The sequence below is a fragment of the Penicillium samsonianum genome, assembly GCF_028829775.1.
Source record: "Penicillium samsonianum strain IBT 33392 chromosome Unknown utg000007l_segment0_segment0, whole genome shotgun sequence".
Taxonomy (NCBI): Eukaryota; Fungi; Ascomycota; class Eurotiomycetes; order Eurotiales; family Aspergillaceae; genus Penicillium; species Penicillium samsonianum.
The window spans coordinates 1591975-1608471 of NW_026643265.1; the positions used below are offsets into that span (position 1 = coordinate 1591975).

Consider the following 16497-nt stretch of genomic DNA (forward strand, 5'->3'; position numbering starts at 1 on the left):
CTTCCCTACTTCCCCCTCTTTCCTTAAATAGCGGCACCTTTCCCCCTGGAACTGGAAAATGCAAGTAACGCGACTTCCTCTTTAGTTTATCTACTTGTCTACTTCTACTCCCACTTCCACCTCCACTTCTACTTCTACCTCTACTCTACCTCTATCTCTACTTCTACTCCCACTTCTACTCCCACTTCCACTTCCCTTTCTCATATCAAACATCATGGAGAAGAAAGCTATTCATTTCGGTGGTGGAAACATCGGCCGTGGTTTCGTGGCCGAGTTTCTCCACACTGCTGGATACGAGGTCGTATTCGTCGATGTCATGGACAGTATCATCACTGCCCTACAAAACACCAAGTCCTATGAGGTCACTGAAGTCAGTGACGAGGGCGAGTCTACCAAGATCATCACCAACTACCGTGCTATCAACTCCAAGACCCATGGGAGCGATGTCATCAAGGAGATCTCAACTGCCAGCGTTGTAACTTGCGCCGTGGGCCCCAACGTCCTCAAGTTCATCGCCCCCGTGATTGCCAAGGGAATTGACGCCCGCACCGCTGCCACACCGTTGGCCGTCATTGCCTGCGAGAACGCCATCGGGGCCACTGACACTCTACACGAGTTCATCAAGGACAACACCACCCAAGACCGTGTCGCCTCTATGCCAGACCGCGCCCGATTTGCTAACTCGGCCATTGACCGTATTGTACCTGGCCAGCCCGCCAACGGCGGTCTCAACGTGCGCATCGAGAAGTTCTATGAATGGGCCGTGGAGTCCACACCTTTCGGCGAGTTTGGTCACCCAGAAATCCCAGCTATCCACTGGGTTGGCCACCTGGAGCCCTACATTGAGCGCAAGCTGTTCACCGTCAACACCGGTCACGCCACTGCAGCCTACTATGGCTACGATGCCGGCAAGAAGACCATTGCCGAAGCCCTCCACGACCCTCGCATCCGCGGTATTGTCCGTGATGTGCTTCAAGAGACTGCCTCCCTCATCGTCGACAAACATGAAATCAGCGCCGCCGAGCAGCAGGAGTACGTCGAGACCATCATCACCCGAATCTCTAACCACTACCTCGAGGACACCGTGGAGCGCGTGGGTCGTGCCCCGGTGCGCAAAGTGTCCCGCAAGGAGCGATTCATCGGCCCGGCTGCGCAGCTGGCCGAGCGTGGCGGAAAGTTCGAGTCACTGCTGGGCTCCTTTGAAATGGCTCTGCGGTTCCAGAATGTGGAAGGTGACGAGGAGAGTGTGGAGCTGGCCAAGGTCCTCAAGGAGAATTCGCCAGCCGATGCTGCTGTCCTATTAACCGGCTTGGACCGAGAACACCCTCTCTTCCCCCATGTGGTCAAGGTCGTGGACGTCGTACAATCCGACGCAAAGTAGGCAACTCTTCCTTACGCCAACCTCACAACATCCTAACATCACTTTTTCAGAGAGGCAGGGCAACCGCGCATTTGATTTCGCTTTGACTGAAATTCAACTTGCATGGAATATCGCGAATACCAGGTACACGGCGCGACGGGAGTAATGGGATCAGTGTTTTAGATGACTTTATGAACTGTAGTAAGAATAGCGAATTGACAATCATATCTTTTTTTCAATCCTTCTACTCTAGAAAGTAACCTCACAACTTACTATCAACCCAAACAGGCTTCCTCTTCTCCACAAAAGCCCTAAGCCCCTCCTTAATATTCTCCCCCTCATACAACCTCTTAACCCAAGTCTCATTCAACATCGCCGTAGCCTCATCCGCCCCAATCCCCTCCCAACCCAACTTAACTCCCTCGCGACTAACAAGCACCGAATCAGGACTATTCCCCGCAATCTCCCCAGCAACCCCCAAAGCCTTCCCCAAAACTGCCCGACCAATCTGCTCCTCCCCATCCCCCTCACCAATCTCAACAACAGAATTAACAAGCCCCCACTTCTCAGCCTCAACAGCCCCAACCATCCGGCCCGTAAGAACCATCTCCATAGCCCGCTGCTTGCCAACAGTCCGCACAAGTCGCGGCAACGCCCCTGCAAGAGCAACAACCCCACGCTTCACCTCCGGCAACCCGAATACAGCCCGCGATGACGCAATCACGATATCGCTGTTGATGATCATCTCCGCGCCTCCGCCGAGACAGAGCCCGTTCACGGCGCAGATCACGGGCTTCTTGCCCTTGCGTCGGGCGAGTCCGCCGAACCCGCTGTTTGGCATTGGGGTTGTGGAGCTTGAGGTTGTTGTTGCTGCCGAGGTGCGGTTGTTCCATTCTGGTGGAGTTAGCGGTATCTGAATAAAATGGATTGGAGTTGGGTCTTTGGGGGGTTGGGGTAGTGTGTGAGTGTGCTTTTGTATACTGGCTGTGGATGGCTTGCTAGCTCACCTTTTAGATCAGCGCCGGCGCAAAACGCCCGCCCCTTTCCGGTTAGGATGCCCACGCGCATGCTCGGCTCTTCATCGAGCCATTCCCAGATTGCGTGGAGGTCTGCGTGGCCTTGGGCGTTGATGCAGTTTAGATCGCGGGGTCGGTTTAGCGTGACGAGGAGGATGTGGGGTGCTGGGTAGGTGAGGGTTGCGTGGGCTGGGGTTGGAGGTTGGATTGTGAAAGGTGGCATTTTGGGTTTCTTGGGGGTTTTGCTAGGATATTGTTTTTATTGAGGAGAGAGGGGAGAGGAGAAAGAAGAACGAGTGAAGGAAATTATACTTGTATGGAAAAGTAGAGGTGATCGACAAGAGTTGGGGTTATTCGTAGATGCGGAGAAGCTATGCCGAGGACCGAGGAGTGTGGGGGTCATTACTGCTCACTTTGTTGATGACTTTGGAAGTGATATTTACTCTTTCCTTTGGGCTAGATAGATAATAGGTTTGTAGGTTACTGTTCATTGTACAATGCGAATTACAGGTGATATTCTGCCTGTGACTTATGTTGACAAGCTTCTGAGATGAACACATCCGCCCATCTCCCAAGTTCCCTATGAACGCCAAAAAAAGAAACGCTCCCGAACAAAATCACAAATAGATTTGGATATCAATAAGCTAAGAAGCGAGTACAGCGGATAATGGATCTGGCGCACCTACGCCTTGTTTATCCAACCGCTGTGTACCATGAAATCGTAAATGCGGCTGGTTTTGGTGCCCTCAATCTAACAGAGTCAGTAAAGGATAGGTATTTCAAGAGTCGAGTAAGAAACATACCTTGCAAATTATCCGTGCATCTTTCTTCTTCAGGTTGCCGCCCTGCTTCATTGCTTCCTTCAACAGTGTCTCCTTGATGACCAGATACGGCTTCGGCATCAGACGTAGAACATTGCAAACCTCTGCCTCTTCCTTGGTCAGAAGGTGCAAGTCGGCAGCAGTGTCATTGTCCAGCTTCCACGACGGCATCCCGCTTAGCGGCGGTACCACGTATTTCGTCTTTGTCGGCTGCGGGGGAGGCGCATCCCCATCGACAGCGAAAGCGCGATCGAAATCGTTCAATGGTTCGTCGGCAGGATCCGCCGGCGCGTGTGGATTGGCGGCTTTTTGCAGGCGCAGCGGCAGTTCAGGCGTTGTGAGCTGGATTGCTGCCGCTGGTGTCTCTGTCAGCTGTGCCTGCTTAGGGCGGTTGCTAGCAAAACGGTCAAATGACCCTTGAGGAACCATTCGTTGCACGCGCTGTTGCTTATCCTGCTCGAACTTCTCGCCTGCTTTCAGGTCACCGATGCCCATCTGCCGCCATTCTTGAAGCTGGGAGATGGCTAGGCGGAGGTTGTGTTCGTATTCCAGGCCCTTGTTGACGTCTTCAAAGTCCTTGCAGTTCATCATCCGTGCTAGTGGCTTTGCTTTGTTCAGCAAATCTCGCTCTTCCTTTGACCGTTTCTTATCTAAGGCGGTGTTCTTTCGGTATTCGAGGAGGTTGTGCTCGAAGAGGATCTTCTTGCGCTCTGTACGCGCCGTCAGGCGCGAGTTGTAAATATCAACCACGGTCATCTTGAGCTCGGTCTCTGCATCTGGCTCGCCGTTTTCATTGAGTCCAGCCCCGGGCTCAAAAGTCATGTGCTGCACCGCTTCTTCGGCATCGTTCAAGAACTCAGTCTCAAACTCCAATCGTCCCGGCATGTAGCCTTGCACTTCGTGACATGCGGGTACACTGGCAGTCGGCTTCTGCTTGGGTGTGGTTGGAGGTGCTGCCTTGGCAGCATCTTTGCGCTCTTCGATGCGACGCTTCTTGTGTGTTTGGAACTCCTCTTTGGATATCGAATCCTGCAGGTTCCTGTCGTCTGGATCGGCGCGGGTTGCGAGCGGGAAGTTCACGCTCTTCACATATGTGTCGTAGTAGTGGTCTCGCACTTCATCCTTGCTGCGGTAGCCGCCAATGTGGTCTGCGATGTCTGCCCAGGAACCCAACCCATAGATCTCGGCGCCTTCCAGCAATAGCAATTCTTCGTCGGCACCCCAATCCCCCTGGAATATGGGGACTGAGTTCTGTTCGATCACTTGGAAGGGATGTGTGGCGGGGTCATGGTTTTTGGAGTTCTTTCCGGCTGAGAAGCAGGGGACACAGAGGTCATATTCGGGGCAGGCGGGATGCGAACACGAGATGCGAACCTATGCGACGGAATCGCGTTAGTCTCTGAGGAAAATAACAAACCTTCAAGTGGTCATGACACAATCACGCCGAGACTCACTGTTGACGTAACATCGATAGAGCACACATCGCAGTGGAACTTGGTGCCGGCCTCGGTGCCGCGCGAGGCGGTCTTTTTGCGTATCACACCCATTAGCCCTCCACCCCTTTCATCCTCCGATTTGTCGGGTACTGTATCGATAGCAACAGACTCAGAGGTCTGGAAATACTAGAGTTGCAGGTGACAAGTTGAGGTGCGATCTTCCGGGGTGGGTGTCTCCGCACTTCGGAGCGGGGAATATTCCGAAGCTGAAAGGATAGATAAATTGATACAGCTACAATCCAAGCTGAATCTCAAACTCTGTCGTTCTGTGGAGTCAACTGCCTTGATTGTTAATGCCGTGAGGAAGTTGATGCGTCGTTAACCCTTGTGGCGGAGCAGTGGCTGAGCCTGGTTAATTACTGTACCCTTATGTAACCAGTATGTGACAGATTGGACCAATCAAATGGGTAATCTCTGGTAATCTATAGTATAATATGTACTATAATTACAGGGGGAACTTCCCCTCTCTTATTCTCATTTGATCTTCGATCTCCCCGACTCTTTCTTATCCTTAGTTGTGCTTCCAAACGGATTTCAAAAGCTATAGTGGTGGTTGTCTTTGTCTTGACTTCTCTCCTTTTGCGTGTGTATTATCAGTGTCCTTGTGTGGCTCTCCAGGTTTATTTTGGGGGCCATTTCGCATGTTGATTATTGGGTGTGATTCTTAGCACCCTGCACACGCATTGCGGTATCTTGGACATTGATCTCTTCTTCTCGATCTCTTTACAACAACCGCCACTATGTCCTGGAAGCTCACTAAAAGTATGTTTACTGGCAGTTGGTCTCCCTCTCCCCCCCCCCTCAATACCCCTCTCTGCTCTGCAGTGAACGCCCGTGGGCAGTCGCTAATGATACAACTCGTCTCAAGAGTTGAAGGAGACGCACCTGGCACCCTTGACCTCATCATTTGGCCGGTCGTCGTCTACTTCGACGATCAAGGGTGACGCAAATGGTGATGAGGCTCCGACGCCTGTGGCCTCCAACCCGCCCTCCGCCACCCCATCAACGAACGGGATCGGTATGTTATTCTTATATTACTCGAATCCCCCTCGGTAACTAATCATTTCATCGTTTTAATAGCGGCCTCCGAGTCCCTTGTCTCTCCTCCTGTGGCCCCTGTGAACCCAGGAATCCTTATTGTCACTCTCCACGAAGGGCGCAATTTTTCGCTGTCACCTCACTTCCAACAGATCTTCAATTCGCATTTCCAAAATAACTCTTACGCGCCCTCTTCTCTACGCCCAAGTACCTCTTCTTCCTCACATTCAACTCAAAACCAAGCGGGTTCCTTTGTGCCATCCGGCCGACCGCAGTCCACAAGCGGGGGAATCAATGCCGCTCCCACTATCCACGGTCGCTATTCCACCAAATACCTCCCGTATGCCCTCCTTGATTTCGAAAAGAACCAGGTATTTGTGGATGCTGTGTCGGGAACTCCAGAGAGCCCATTGTGGGCTGGGGACAACACAGCCTTCAAGTTCGATGTGTCCCGGAAAACCGAGTTGAGTGTACAGCTGTATCTGCGCAACCCTGCGGCCCGGCCTGGTGCCGGACGGAGTGAGGACATCTTCTTGGGCGCTTGCAAGGTCAACCCTCGCTTCGAAGAGAGCCAGCCGTATGTGGAGGATCCGAAACTCAGCAAGAAAGACAACCAGAAGGCCGCCGCAGCTCATGATGAGCAAGGGCGCCAACTGGGTCAGCAGGGTGCTGAGTGGCTGGATCTCCAATTTGGTGTTGGCTCGGTCAAGATTGGCATTTCGTTTGTGGAGAACAAGCAGCGGAGTCTTAAGTTAGAAGACTTTGATTTGCTCAAGGTCGTGGGCAAGGGTAGTTTCGGCAAGGTCATGCAGGTCATGTAGGTGGACTCAAGATCTATTTATTTGGGTTCAAAATGCTAACAGTCGGGGAATCACAGGAAGAAGGATACTGGTCGGATCTACGCCCTCAAGACAATTCGCAAGGCTCACATTATCTCGCGATCGGAAGTCACACACACACTTGCCGAGCGATCGGTTCTTGCACAGATCAATAACCCGTTTATTGTTCCCCTGAAGTTCTCGTTCCAGTCGCCGGAGAAGTTGTACTTCGTGTTAGCATTTGTGAACGGTGGAGAGTTGTTCCACCATCTGCAAAGGGAGCAACGATTTGATATTAACCGAGCCCGTTTCTATACTGCAGAGTTGCTGTGCGCTCTCGAGTGTCTGCACGGCTTCAAGGTTATTTACCGAGATCTCAAGCCCGAGAACATTCTTCTCGATTATACCGGGCATATCGCTCTTTGCGATTTCGGTCTCTGTAAGCTGGACATGAAAGACGAAGACCGAACCAATAGTAAGATCTCCTCATCCCTTATGATAAGCCCTACATAGCTAACCAAACTTAGCGTTCTGTGGAACTCCCGAATATCTCGCTCCAGAACTTCTGCTTGGCAACGGCTACACCAAGACTGTGGATTGGTGGACTCTCGGTGTCTTGCTCTACGAGATGTTGACAGGCCTGCCTCCATTCTACGATGAAAACACCAACGAAATGTATCGCAAGATCTTGCAAGAGCCTCTGACCTTCCCCAGCAGCGACATCGTCCCGCCTGCTGCGCGAGATCTTCTCAGTCGATTGTTGGACCGTGATCCCGTGCGCCGATTGGGTGCCAACGGTGCTGCGGAGATCAAGTCTCACCACTTCTTTGCCAACATTGACTGGCGCAAGCTTCTCCAGAGGAAGTACGAACCCAGCTTCCGACCAAATGTGGTATGTATTCCTTAGCCCCGATCATGTATTGAATCGACATGTGGCTAACTTGATGCAGGTGGATGCCCGCGATACTGAAAACTTCGATGTTGAATTCACCAGGGAAGCACCCCAGGACTCATATGTCGATGGCCCCGTCCTGTCGCAAACCATGCAGCAACAGTTCGCCGGATGGTCGTACAACCGACCCGTGGCTGGCCTCGGCGATGCAGGCGGCAGCGTTAAAGACCCGTCCTTCGGTAGCATTCCGGAGTAGAGTCTCTCGCCGCGTCAGATTAGATCGAGAATTCCCAGTGCCAGAAAGAGAGAATAGGAGGTTCATAGAGACCATTTCCCTTTTAACTGCGTATATGTCTTTCTTTAACATATCGACCAATCTTGTTCTTTTTTTTCCTTTTTCGCTCTGTTCGTCATATTGTTTGTTTTCCCATCACAAAGGAGTCTGTGGCATCTTGATATCGGAGTCGCTCCTGATCTTCGAGACGACATTGTTTCTTCTCGTTTCAGACGTCCGTTGAGCGCTTTGATTTGATTTTCTCGTCTTGTTCGGTCATCTCCCTTCCATCTCAAGTGTTCATTCTCTCCAGGCAGGTTCCTTTCTTTACCCTTGGTTTCGTTGCTTTTCTCAAGCGGTCATCGTCTGCCCTCTTGTTCTGTATTCTCGATAAAACTTTACAATGGACAATGCCAAAACAGTTTTGCATCATACATACGTCTTCAACTATTTTCGTCGCCGAGTAAGATGGATTACGCCTCTGAGTGGGTTTAGATGCGAAGTAGTAAATATTCTATATGGCCCAACTGCCGCAAACGATGGACTGCTCCAAGGGGTAGAAGACCCTTGATTCTTGGTAGCTTTCGGGTACTCGCAGACAATGGCCCACCTGGGCACCGTCTTGGATTTTTATTTAGACATGTGCCCGTTGTTTTATGTCTACTACTAAAGACCCCCAAGGCTAGATGAACAGAAGCCTTTACTAACGTTCACGGAGCATAGGCTCATACAAGCCAGACACATAGGCAAGCACCAGGGAAAATCCGGTATAGTATACATATACAATAATCTAATAAATCAACCAAGAAACCACTGGAAATAGAGGGAAACATATTGCTTGTATCTAGGCATGTAATTTGCTCCAGAGACACATGACAGCGCAATTACAAATAAGAAAAAAGAAAAAAGTCGGACACACGTTAAGACGCCGCTCGCAATCAAGAATGAGCTGACTGGTCAGCCAGAAAACAAACGATCAACCTAACTCTCCTGGAAAGTCACCAAACAGAACCCGGTGCTTTTTGTTGGTCTACTCGGCTTCGGCAGCATCGGCCTCGTCCACTGCAGCCTGCTCGGCTTTCTCTACCTCCTCATCCGACTCGGGTGCGCCGTTGATCGCAGTCACGGGCTCTTCATCTTCATCGCCGTTGACATCAATCAAGGACTCCGAGGAAGGGGGCTCGGGGAGGGCTCCCTCCTTCTCTAGACGAATGTACTCATCCCACTCGGGGAAGAGATCGTCATCGGTAGAGGCGACGTCAGGCGCACCGGGTGGGACACCAATGAGGCGGGCAACCTTGGACTTGCCAGATTGCTCTAGGGATTCCTTCCATTGGACAACGAGTTTAGGGGCGCTCGAGGGCTTGTAGGTCTGGGCAAGGAGGGCTGCCTCGGCGATGCGGTTGGTCTGAATGAGGAGAGCGATGCAGCCATCGATATCTCCCAAAGACCACAGAGTGGAGAAGGCGACATTGTGGAGGCCTGACTCCGAGGCCTGAGCAGCCAGGGCCTTGAGGCCTGAGCGGTCGTTGCTAGCGGTGTGCAACAGTAGCAGAGAACCCACATCCTTGGCGTTGGTGAAGCACTCCTGGGCCAGAGCAAGATTCCAGCCGGCCAGGGCAGCATCACCGACAATCTTCCACTTGTGCTCGACGTTGGCCTCGCGGGCAATCGTGAGTGCGGTCTCAAGATCGTTCAGCGCAAGGGCCAGCTCGAAGCGGTGCTCGGGGTCTGTGGCCACTTCCAGGGCCATTTCCTTATATCCTTGGCCTTCGAGGAAGCGGGCGACCTTGTTCATCTGGTCTTGGGGCACATCTTTGAGGATCTCAGATGCCATTTCCATATCACCGCGCAGCACCATTGTTTGATATTCAAGCATGCTGAGAGAAATGCCGAAGGAGACGGCGTTGACGTCCTTGTCGGCAAGGTAGATACGGCCATCGCGGGGCAGATAGCCAAGAACATACATCGGTTGGTCGAAGTGAGAGATTGTGTAGGTCTGGTCACCGACAAGGTAGTTCAAGCGGTTCGTAGAGTTGGTGTAGATGAAGCAATCTCCAACCCACTGTCCAGTCCGGACGGTCTCGTTGATTGTAGCAACCAACTCAACAGCCGCCTCAACTCCATCCTCGTCGGCTTCACCGGCGTTCAGGCCATTGATATACTCCTCGCGAGAGTAGCGGAGAACGTAGAAATCATCTTCACAGGCAAGGGTAACCAGTTCACCAGATTCGGACCAGTAGACCTGTACATGTCAATTAGCATGATTCCTACCACGGCAGAACAAACAACTTACCGATTTCGGGTCAGCTTCAATTCTCCGAACCAGGCTGCCAGTCTCCCAATCAAAGAAGCCAATGCCACCTTGACCCTTCACGCCCAGAAGAACACCATCAGACAGGCCCTCAGCTTGGAAACCAACATCAAGACCGGCGCTCTGCTCCTTGAAGTTCTTGAAAATCTTGACACTTGTTGATGACTCGCGGATAGCGTAGTCGTTACTGTTGTCTTTCGCAGCCCAGGCAAAATCGAGAGCCTGCCCAAAGGCCTTGTTTCTCCACGCCAATGCGGTGTAGATGATGTATTCTCCATCACCACAGACAGAAACAAAACGTCCATTGGGGGAGTGCGACAGAGTCTGCGGGTATACCTCGCACTGTCCCAAATCCTTTGTTGGTAGAGAAAGGGGCTCGCCGTCCTTGACAGTAGCATCGCCGCCCTTGATCACTGACGACACAACCTCACTGTGTCTCGCCCAGATAAGCTTACCGGATCCATCCATTGAGACGGCGGGCTCTTCTCGACCCATCTTCACTACGACAGCACCATCGTCGAAACCCATCGCAATTCCCTGTCTACCCCGCTGGTAGGAAACACACCATGCTCGTTCTAGACCATAGCTTAATGACTGCTCCAGGCGGTAGGTATTTGCGTGCCAAATCTTTATGGTTCCATCTTCAGAGCCTGAGATGATCACAGGGAGTTCGGGGTGGTAGCAAGCAAATGAGACATTGCTTGTGTGGCCCTCAAGGGTTGCAATGAGTGCCTTTGTGGTGTAGTCCCAAATCTTGACGGTCTTGTCGTCGGATGTGGTGAGGAGGTATGGCTTGTCAGCCTGTGGGTAGTAGTCGACATGGTTGACACCTTTCGTCTCGTGGGCTTCGAGTGTGAAGTTGGCATGGGGAGAGCCGAGGTTCCAGATCTTCACGGTCCGGTCCAAACATGCGGATGCGAAAGTGTTGGTATCCTTTGGGTTGATCGCCATGCCCATGACATAGTGGCTGTGGCCCTCGAACACTTGCACGCACTTCCAGCCCTTCTCCCAGTCCCAAAGCTTAATTGTCATGTCATCGGAGGCTGTGAGCACAAACGGCTGGGTGGGGTGCACGGCAATAGAACGGATGTAATCCGGGTGTGCTTCAAAGGAGGTAATTTTTTCGGATGTGTTGTAGTTGTAGACCCGGAGCTGGAAGTCATCTGAACCGCAGACAATCCAGTTCTTCCGCGCAATGAATCGACCGGCACGAACGGGGACATCGGTGAGTTCAAAGGTTTTGATGATGGACTAGAGGGCAGACGGTTTAGATGAGAGCATGGAGAGTGTGAATATGTGTCGGGTCTTACCTGCGATTCATAAGACCAGATGTAGACATGGCCTGTACAGGAAAGTAATTAGCGCATTGGACATCTCGCATACTGCCCCTCTCCCAACATACCGCTGTACAAGGTCGTCAAGATCTAAGAAATAAATTAGTTTGAGCAAAGCTACCGAGTGGATTGTAAACGCTTACCCAGGGCTCTGTAGGGTGGAAATCAATCCCCTTTACCCGCTCGGAGCGGGCAAATAGCTGCCTCTGTAACATTTATCGTCAGCAATCCCTCCAATTGTGGACGTCTACCTGCGAAATCATGTCGTCATATCTGCTGGAGAGTAGACCCGCAACTGTATTAAGCATTTCATCGTCTGCATTTGCGTACCTTAACATCGAGCCGCATGTTGTGTGGGGGATGAGAGTGTTTGTGTGATGCGGTGTTGGCCCTGTGACAGCGATAGGGGATTTCGCGAGCCGCTCAGACAGCCCGATGATAGGGAGGAGCGATCCTCGGAGCAAGTTGTTAATTGGAGGAATTAAGAGAGGATTCAGATGAAGGAGAGCTAGGGGGAGAGCGCTTCATTCAGGGACAGCAATGTATGTGTCCACAAGTGATTCCCGCCTTGGCTCACCGCCTTCCAATCGGTCTATCCGCTATACAAATGTCCTACAAATTCATTTGCATTGACGAAAGCTATACTGATTTGCAGTGTAAAATTAATGAAATATAAGCCTAGGCTCTAAGTAGGAGTTCGGGCAAGAGAGCACTAGCTCAAATACTTTCAATAGCTTCCATGTACATAATCATCGCCCCGATGTATAAACTTGGGACTAGAAGACCAATGACCTCTATACTCTACTAGGGACATGCCTCAATTGCACCACCCATTTCCCAAGGGAAATTGGTGATATCGTTTCATGGATCGAATACACAAATCATACCCTAGTAGCTCTACGACTTACTCTGAACTTCAGATGATTGAACTCTCAAAACATGTATTCAAACAAAGAGACCTCTAGTAGTAGTTACAGAGATTAAAATTCACAGCCATTCCTGAATTGCTGTTTAGTTGCCACGCTCGAAGTAGCTCCATTGGCCGGGTCGGGGCTTCTCCTCAAGTTCCTCCCACCTGTAAAAGTGTCAGCAGTAAGTCTAGACCCCAAACTTCGAATTTTCACTTACACCTTGGCTTTGGCCAATTCATCCACAAGCTTGAGCTCTGTCTCTGCAACCTGGATGATCTCCTCAATAAGGCCGGCGCCGATTTGCTGTTCAACGTGAGAGATCCTGCGCAAGAGGTTAGCGTTTTATTGCCTAAATGTTTGAGGCCAATTCGGAATACACGTACTGGTCGGCATCAAGGGCAGGCTCGCTCTCCCATTTCATATCTTGGTGATAGAAGTCATGCTCGGCCTTGTTGGTGGTCTCGCTCGCCTCATGCATGATTTTAGCCCATTCCGCTTCTTGTTGCGGGGTACGGGCGGGACCCTCAGTTGTGGCCGAGAGGCTTTCGCCATCCCATTCTTCACCACGAGCATTGTCGGTTCCATCCTTCTGTTGGGCAGCGGCATGGGTGTAGGTGCCGTCGGCGCGCTGGACCTTAGCGAACCGCTCGGGTTCGGTTCCCACGGCCTTCCGCACACGCTCCAACCAGGCATCGAATCCGGCGGGCTTTTGTGATTCAATGACTTGGAGGCGGTGGCGGGTCAAAGCTTCAACGGATTGGCGGTAGGCGGAGGATTCGGGGAACGCCTGCAACTTCTGCAGAGTAGTCGAGTAAAGGTAGATTAAAGTAGGGCGAGGGCTGGGGTGGGTGAAAAGGCCCGTCAATCCGGTAGGAGCAAAAGGCTCCAAATACCGGGGCTTGACATTGGCCAGTAGCCGAAGTGTAGAGCGCATTGTGAATGGATTCGGTGATATTGAAGTCGCTCTGTTCCAGGGAGATGAAGTGTTGAAGTCGGCCCGGAGCGGATTAACCTTATCTTCCACACCCAAACGGCAAGGGGAAAGCCAACACTCACCTTTTCCGATACCATCAAAGCCTCACATCTGGTTCTTTGTTTGGGCTGTGTGCAGTTCTATTTTGCTCTCAGCTACGGGGCGCTATAGTCGCTAAGTGCTGTTTCTTTCTGCGACGTGATCAGTGCCCATCCGAGTCGCCAGTCTTCTCCCCCGTCCAATGTGCCACCTGTAACATTTCGCGATTATCCTCCCTACTTCGACCAGAGTCCTTCGTTTTGCTCAACTGTGAATCTTGAAACTACTTATACTCTCCTTTAAACTGCTACCACGTTATTCGCCTTTTACTTCCACCAAAATGAGACCGTCTTGGCTGGGGTGGTCCCTCCTCTCACTGTTGGTAGCGCCTGCTTTGGGCACGCCTTCAGATGCCTCCTCCGACCAAGAATCTGGAGATACACTTGTCAAGAGGGGGTCTCGTGGAGTGGATTCCGACACACCCACATTATTCAATGGTATTGAAGTGCCCCCGTTGACGCAACTGACCCCGGAGAATTTCGAGGAAGTGACCAAAGATGGTTACTGGTGAAGACCCCTTCTGCAGCAATCAATAAACCGCTCAAGACTCTAACTATTATAGGATGATCAAACACTATTCCCCCTCTTGCCCGCATTGCCGGACGGCCGCTCCAATGTACCAGACCCTGTATGAGTACTACTACGTGAGTATATATTCCCATTGTTCTGAACCTTTGAGGCTTGAATCTGATTAGTGATAGACCTCAAATCCCTTATTCCTCTCCGGATTCAAGCCCGATGCACTCGCCTCTCTGGACTCATTCACCGGCTACTACAATCTCCATTTCGGGTCCATAAACTGCCTGGCCTTTGGCGATTTCTGCAAGAAGATGAACGTCGACTTTTTCCCCGCGTGGGCGTTCTATGATATGGGCGTTCAGAACGGACCCCCTGTTGGTGCCAAGACGATGTCAGAGATTGGCGCTATGATTGAAGCCAAGCTCGAGACGATCAAGCCTGGGTCCCGCCCTTCGCAAGGCGTCCAAATCCCAAAAGCCAACGCTAAGAGCATGGAAATGACCGCCAAACCTGAAGTGGTAAAGCCTGGCGCGAAAACAGCTGTCGAGAAGCAGAGCATCGAGACAGCAGAATTGGAAGGCGTCAGCGCTGAGTCTGTCAAGGCCAAGCTCCAAGGACGGCCTGCTAACCCCCAGGGCGTTTCTATCCCACTCACTGCGGAGAGTTTCCAAAGTCTGGTCACGACTACTCATGATCCCTGGATCATCAAGTTTTACGTTCCTTGGTGCCATCATTGCCAGGCTCTGGCCCCGAACTGGAACTCGATGGCCAAGGAGATGAAGGATAATCTCAATGTTGGCGAAGTGAACTGCGAACTTGAGAAGCGACTGTGCGAAGATGCTCGCGTGAATGCGTACCCGACGATCTACTTCTTCCGTGGCGGCGAGAGAGTTGAATATACCGGTCTTCGTGGCTTGGGAGATCTGATCGCGTACACCAACAAAGCCGTCGGTGTGGGCTCGAGCATTCAGGATGTTGACGCGACTACTTTTAAGCAGTTGGAAGAAACCGAAGAGGTTTTGTTCCTGTATCTCTACGACCACGCGACCACTTCTGAGGATTTTGAGGCCATGAACCGCCTCACCCTCAGTCTGGTGGGACACGCTCGCATTGTCAAGTCTGACAGTGCTGCTCTTTCCGAGCGATTCAAGATTTCTACCTGGCCTCGTCTTCTGGTCGTCCGTGACGGACGTCCCAACTACTACAATGCCCTTGCTCCTAAGGACATGAGAGATTTCCGTCAAATCCTGTCGTGGATGCAGACTGTATGGCTTCCCATCGTACCTGAGCTCACCGCATCCAATGCCCAAGAAATCATGGACGGAAAGTTCGTGGTTTTGGGACTCCTCAGCCGCCGCCGTAGCGACGAGTTCAAGCAGTCCAAGCGCGAGCTGAAGGAAGCCGCCCTTGAATGGATGGACAAGCAAGTTCAACTGTTCCGTCTTGAGCGGGCTGAACTTCGTGATTCCAAGCAACTGCGTATCGAAGAAGCCGATGACCGCAATGATCAACGTGCACTGCGGGCTGCGAAGAACATGCGTATTACCATCCGCGAAGACGACAAGAAACAAGTCGCATTCGCTTGGGTCGATGGCGACTTTTGGGAGCGCTGGCTGCGCACAACCTACGGCATCGATGTGGAAACCAGTGACCGCGTTATTATCAATGATCAAGATGTAAGTCGCCCCTCCTGCTTTGTCCGAGCACTATAACTGACTTCCTATAGAACCGCCGCTACTGGGATACTGCTTCAAGTGGAGCTCCTATTATGGCCTCGCGGACCTCCATTCTCGAGACCATTCCTCTCGTCGTCGCTTCTCCTTCGAAGTTGTCACCCAAATCTACCATCGGCACCTTCGAGACTATCTTATTCTTCGCGCGATCCCTCCTCGGCAGCCATCCCATCCTCTTCTTCATCATCTTGGGTGCCGTGGTTGCTGTGGCCACCATTTTCGGACGTGGACGCCTTAGACGTAGTGCTGCGCGCGGCGGTATTATTGGCAACACCAACAACAATAACGGTGGCTTCTTCCACCTGGACGGCAAGGAGGGTTTCCTGAATGGAGGCTCGACCGATAAAGTCGACTAATGAGACAAATGTACAGTTAGGGTGTTTGGCTACGTGGTTCTTATAATCTTTTGTTTCCACTGTATTTGATTGATGCTGGTTTCCTTTCGTGCGTCTGTTCGATCAATGCTGTCTCAGTTGAATTTCTTGCATGTCAGACCAAGGGGTTTTTTGAAGCACATATCTTCTTATTCCATTTCTTTCAGCCTTCACACGAACTTTTGGAGTCTAGGCGTATCAACTTCTCGAGAGCCGCAATGCTTCCTAGTATTACGTCAATAAACGCTTTAATATCTTTTAGTTTCTTAGTATGTATACGGTTATCTCAAGTCCCTCTTCTTTTGCCATCTATAGGCTTTTCAGCCAGAGAGCATAGAACAGAGGATGTAAGACAAAACGGGACTGGATTGTAAGCTGGACTTTGTCAAATAAAACTATGTAATTCATCATTGGCTTGATCGATATAAACTCATACTTCCAAGATTGAATGAAAGCAATTACGCCTCCTCTGATTGGCCACTGGCTTTGGAGTCACGTGCCAACTCGGGCACTCCCGGTTTTCGT

General features: G+C 51.4%; 7 protein-coding genes across 7 annotated transcripts; 3 read left to right on the forward strand and 4 right to left on the reverse strand.

Annotated features, from left to right (window-relative positions):
- Nucleotides 1–214: 214 nt before the first annotated feature.
- N7471_011437 (mannitol-1-phosphate 5-dehydrogenase) lies at nucleotides 215–1456 on the forward strand (the record flags this gene model as incomplete). The annotated part of the gene is made up of 2 exons (XM_057284156.1): nucleotides 215–1377; nucleotides 1432–1456. 2 exons carry the CDS (start codon nucleotides 215–217, stop codon nucleotides 1454–1456), a joined length of 1188 nt encoding a protein of 395 aa, XP_057130422.1.
- Nucleotides 1457–1622: 166 nt separating this feature from the next.
- On the reverse strand, nucleotides 1623–2599 carry N7471_011438 (enoyl-CoA hydratase/isomerase family protein; the record flags this gene model as incomplete). The annotated part of the gene is made up of 2 exons (XM_057284157.1): nucleotides 1623–2254; nucleotides 2368–2599. 2 exons carry the CDS (start codon nucleotides 2597–2599, stop codon nucleotides 1623–1625), a joined length of 864 nt encoding a protein of 287 aa, XP_057130423.1.
- Nucleotides 2600–3058: 459 nt separating this feature from the next.
- On the reverse strand, nucleotides 3059–4744 carry adaB (chromatin-binding transcription regulator ADA2; the record flags this gene model as incomplete). Its single annotated transcript, XM_057284158.1, has 3 exons — nucleotides 3059–3127; nucleotides 3180–4571; nucleotides 4652–4744. 3 exons carry the CDS (start codon nucleotides 4742–4744, stop codon nucleotides 3059–3061), a joined length of 1554 nt encoding a protein of 517 aa, XP_057130424.1.
- A 458-nt stretch (nucleotides 4745–5202) lies between these two features.
- N7471_011440 (serine/threonine-protein kinase) lies at nucleotides 5203–8153 on the forward strand. Its single transcript, XM_057284159.1, has 6 exons — nucleotides 5203–5455; nucleotides 5562–5711; nucleotides 5774–6548; nucleotides 6609–7024; nucleotides 7077–7441; nucleotides 7500–8153. The coding sequence occupies exons 1-6, from the start codon at nucleotides 5434–5436 to the stop codon at nucleotides 7695–7697; spliced, it is 1926 nt and encodes a 641-aa protein (XP_057130425.1). The 5' UTR covers nucleotides 5203–5433; the 3' UTR covers nucleotides 7698–8153.
- Nucleotides 8154–8514: 361 nt separating this feature from the next.
- On the reverse strand, nucleotides 8515–11876 carry N7471_011441 (coatomer subunit beta'). Its single transcript, XM_057284160.1, has 6 exons — nucleotides 11694–11876; nucleotides 11507–11569; nucleotides 11432–11453; nucleotides 11340–11371; nucleotides 10012–11280; nucleotides 8515–9960 (listed from the first exon to the last, which is right to left on the reverse strand). Exons 1-6 carry the CDS (start codon nucleotides 11709–11711, stop codon nucleotides 8746–8748), a joined length of 2619 nt encoding a protein of 872 aa, XP_057130426.1. The 5' UTR covers nucleotides 11712–11876; the 3' UTR covers nucleotides 8515–8745.
- A 498-nt stretch (nucleotides 11877–12374) lies between these two features.
- On the reverse strand, nucleotides 12375–13208 carry N7471_011442 (complex I NDUFA5 subunit family protein; the record flags this gene model as incomplete). The annotated part of the gene is made up of 3 exons (XM_057284161.1): nucleotides 12375–12438; nucleotides 12492–12596; nucleotides 12658–13208. The coding sequence occupies 3 exons, from the start codon at nucleotides 13206–13208 to the stop codon at nucleotides 12375–12377; spliced, it is 720 nt and encodes a 239-aa protein (XP_057130427.1).
- A 135-nt stretch (nucleotides 13209–13343) lies between these two features.
- N7471_011443 (putative disulfide isomerase) lies at nucleotides 13344–16219 on the forward strand. The gene is made up of 4 exons (XM_057284162.1): nucleotides 13344–13853; nucleotides 13909–13990; nucleotides 14048–15541; nucleotides 15592–16219. Exons 1-4 carry the CDS (start codon nucleotides 13627–13629, stop codon nucleotides 15952–15954), a joined length of 2166 nt encoding a protein of 721 aa, XP_057130428.1. The 5' UTR covers nucleotides 13344–13626; the 3' UTR covers nucleotides 15955–16219.
- The last annotated feature ends 278 nt before the right edge of the window (nucleotides 16220–16497 follow it).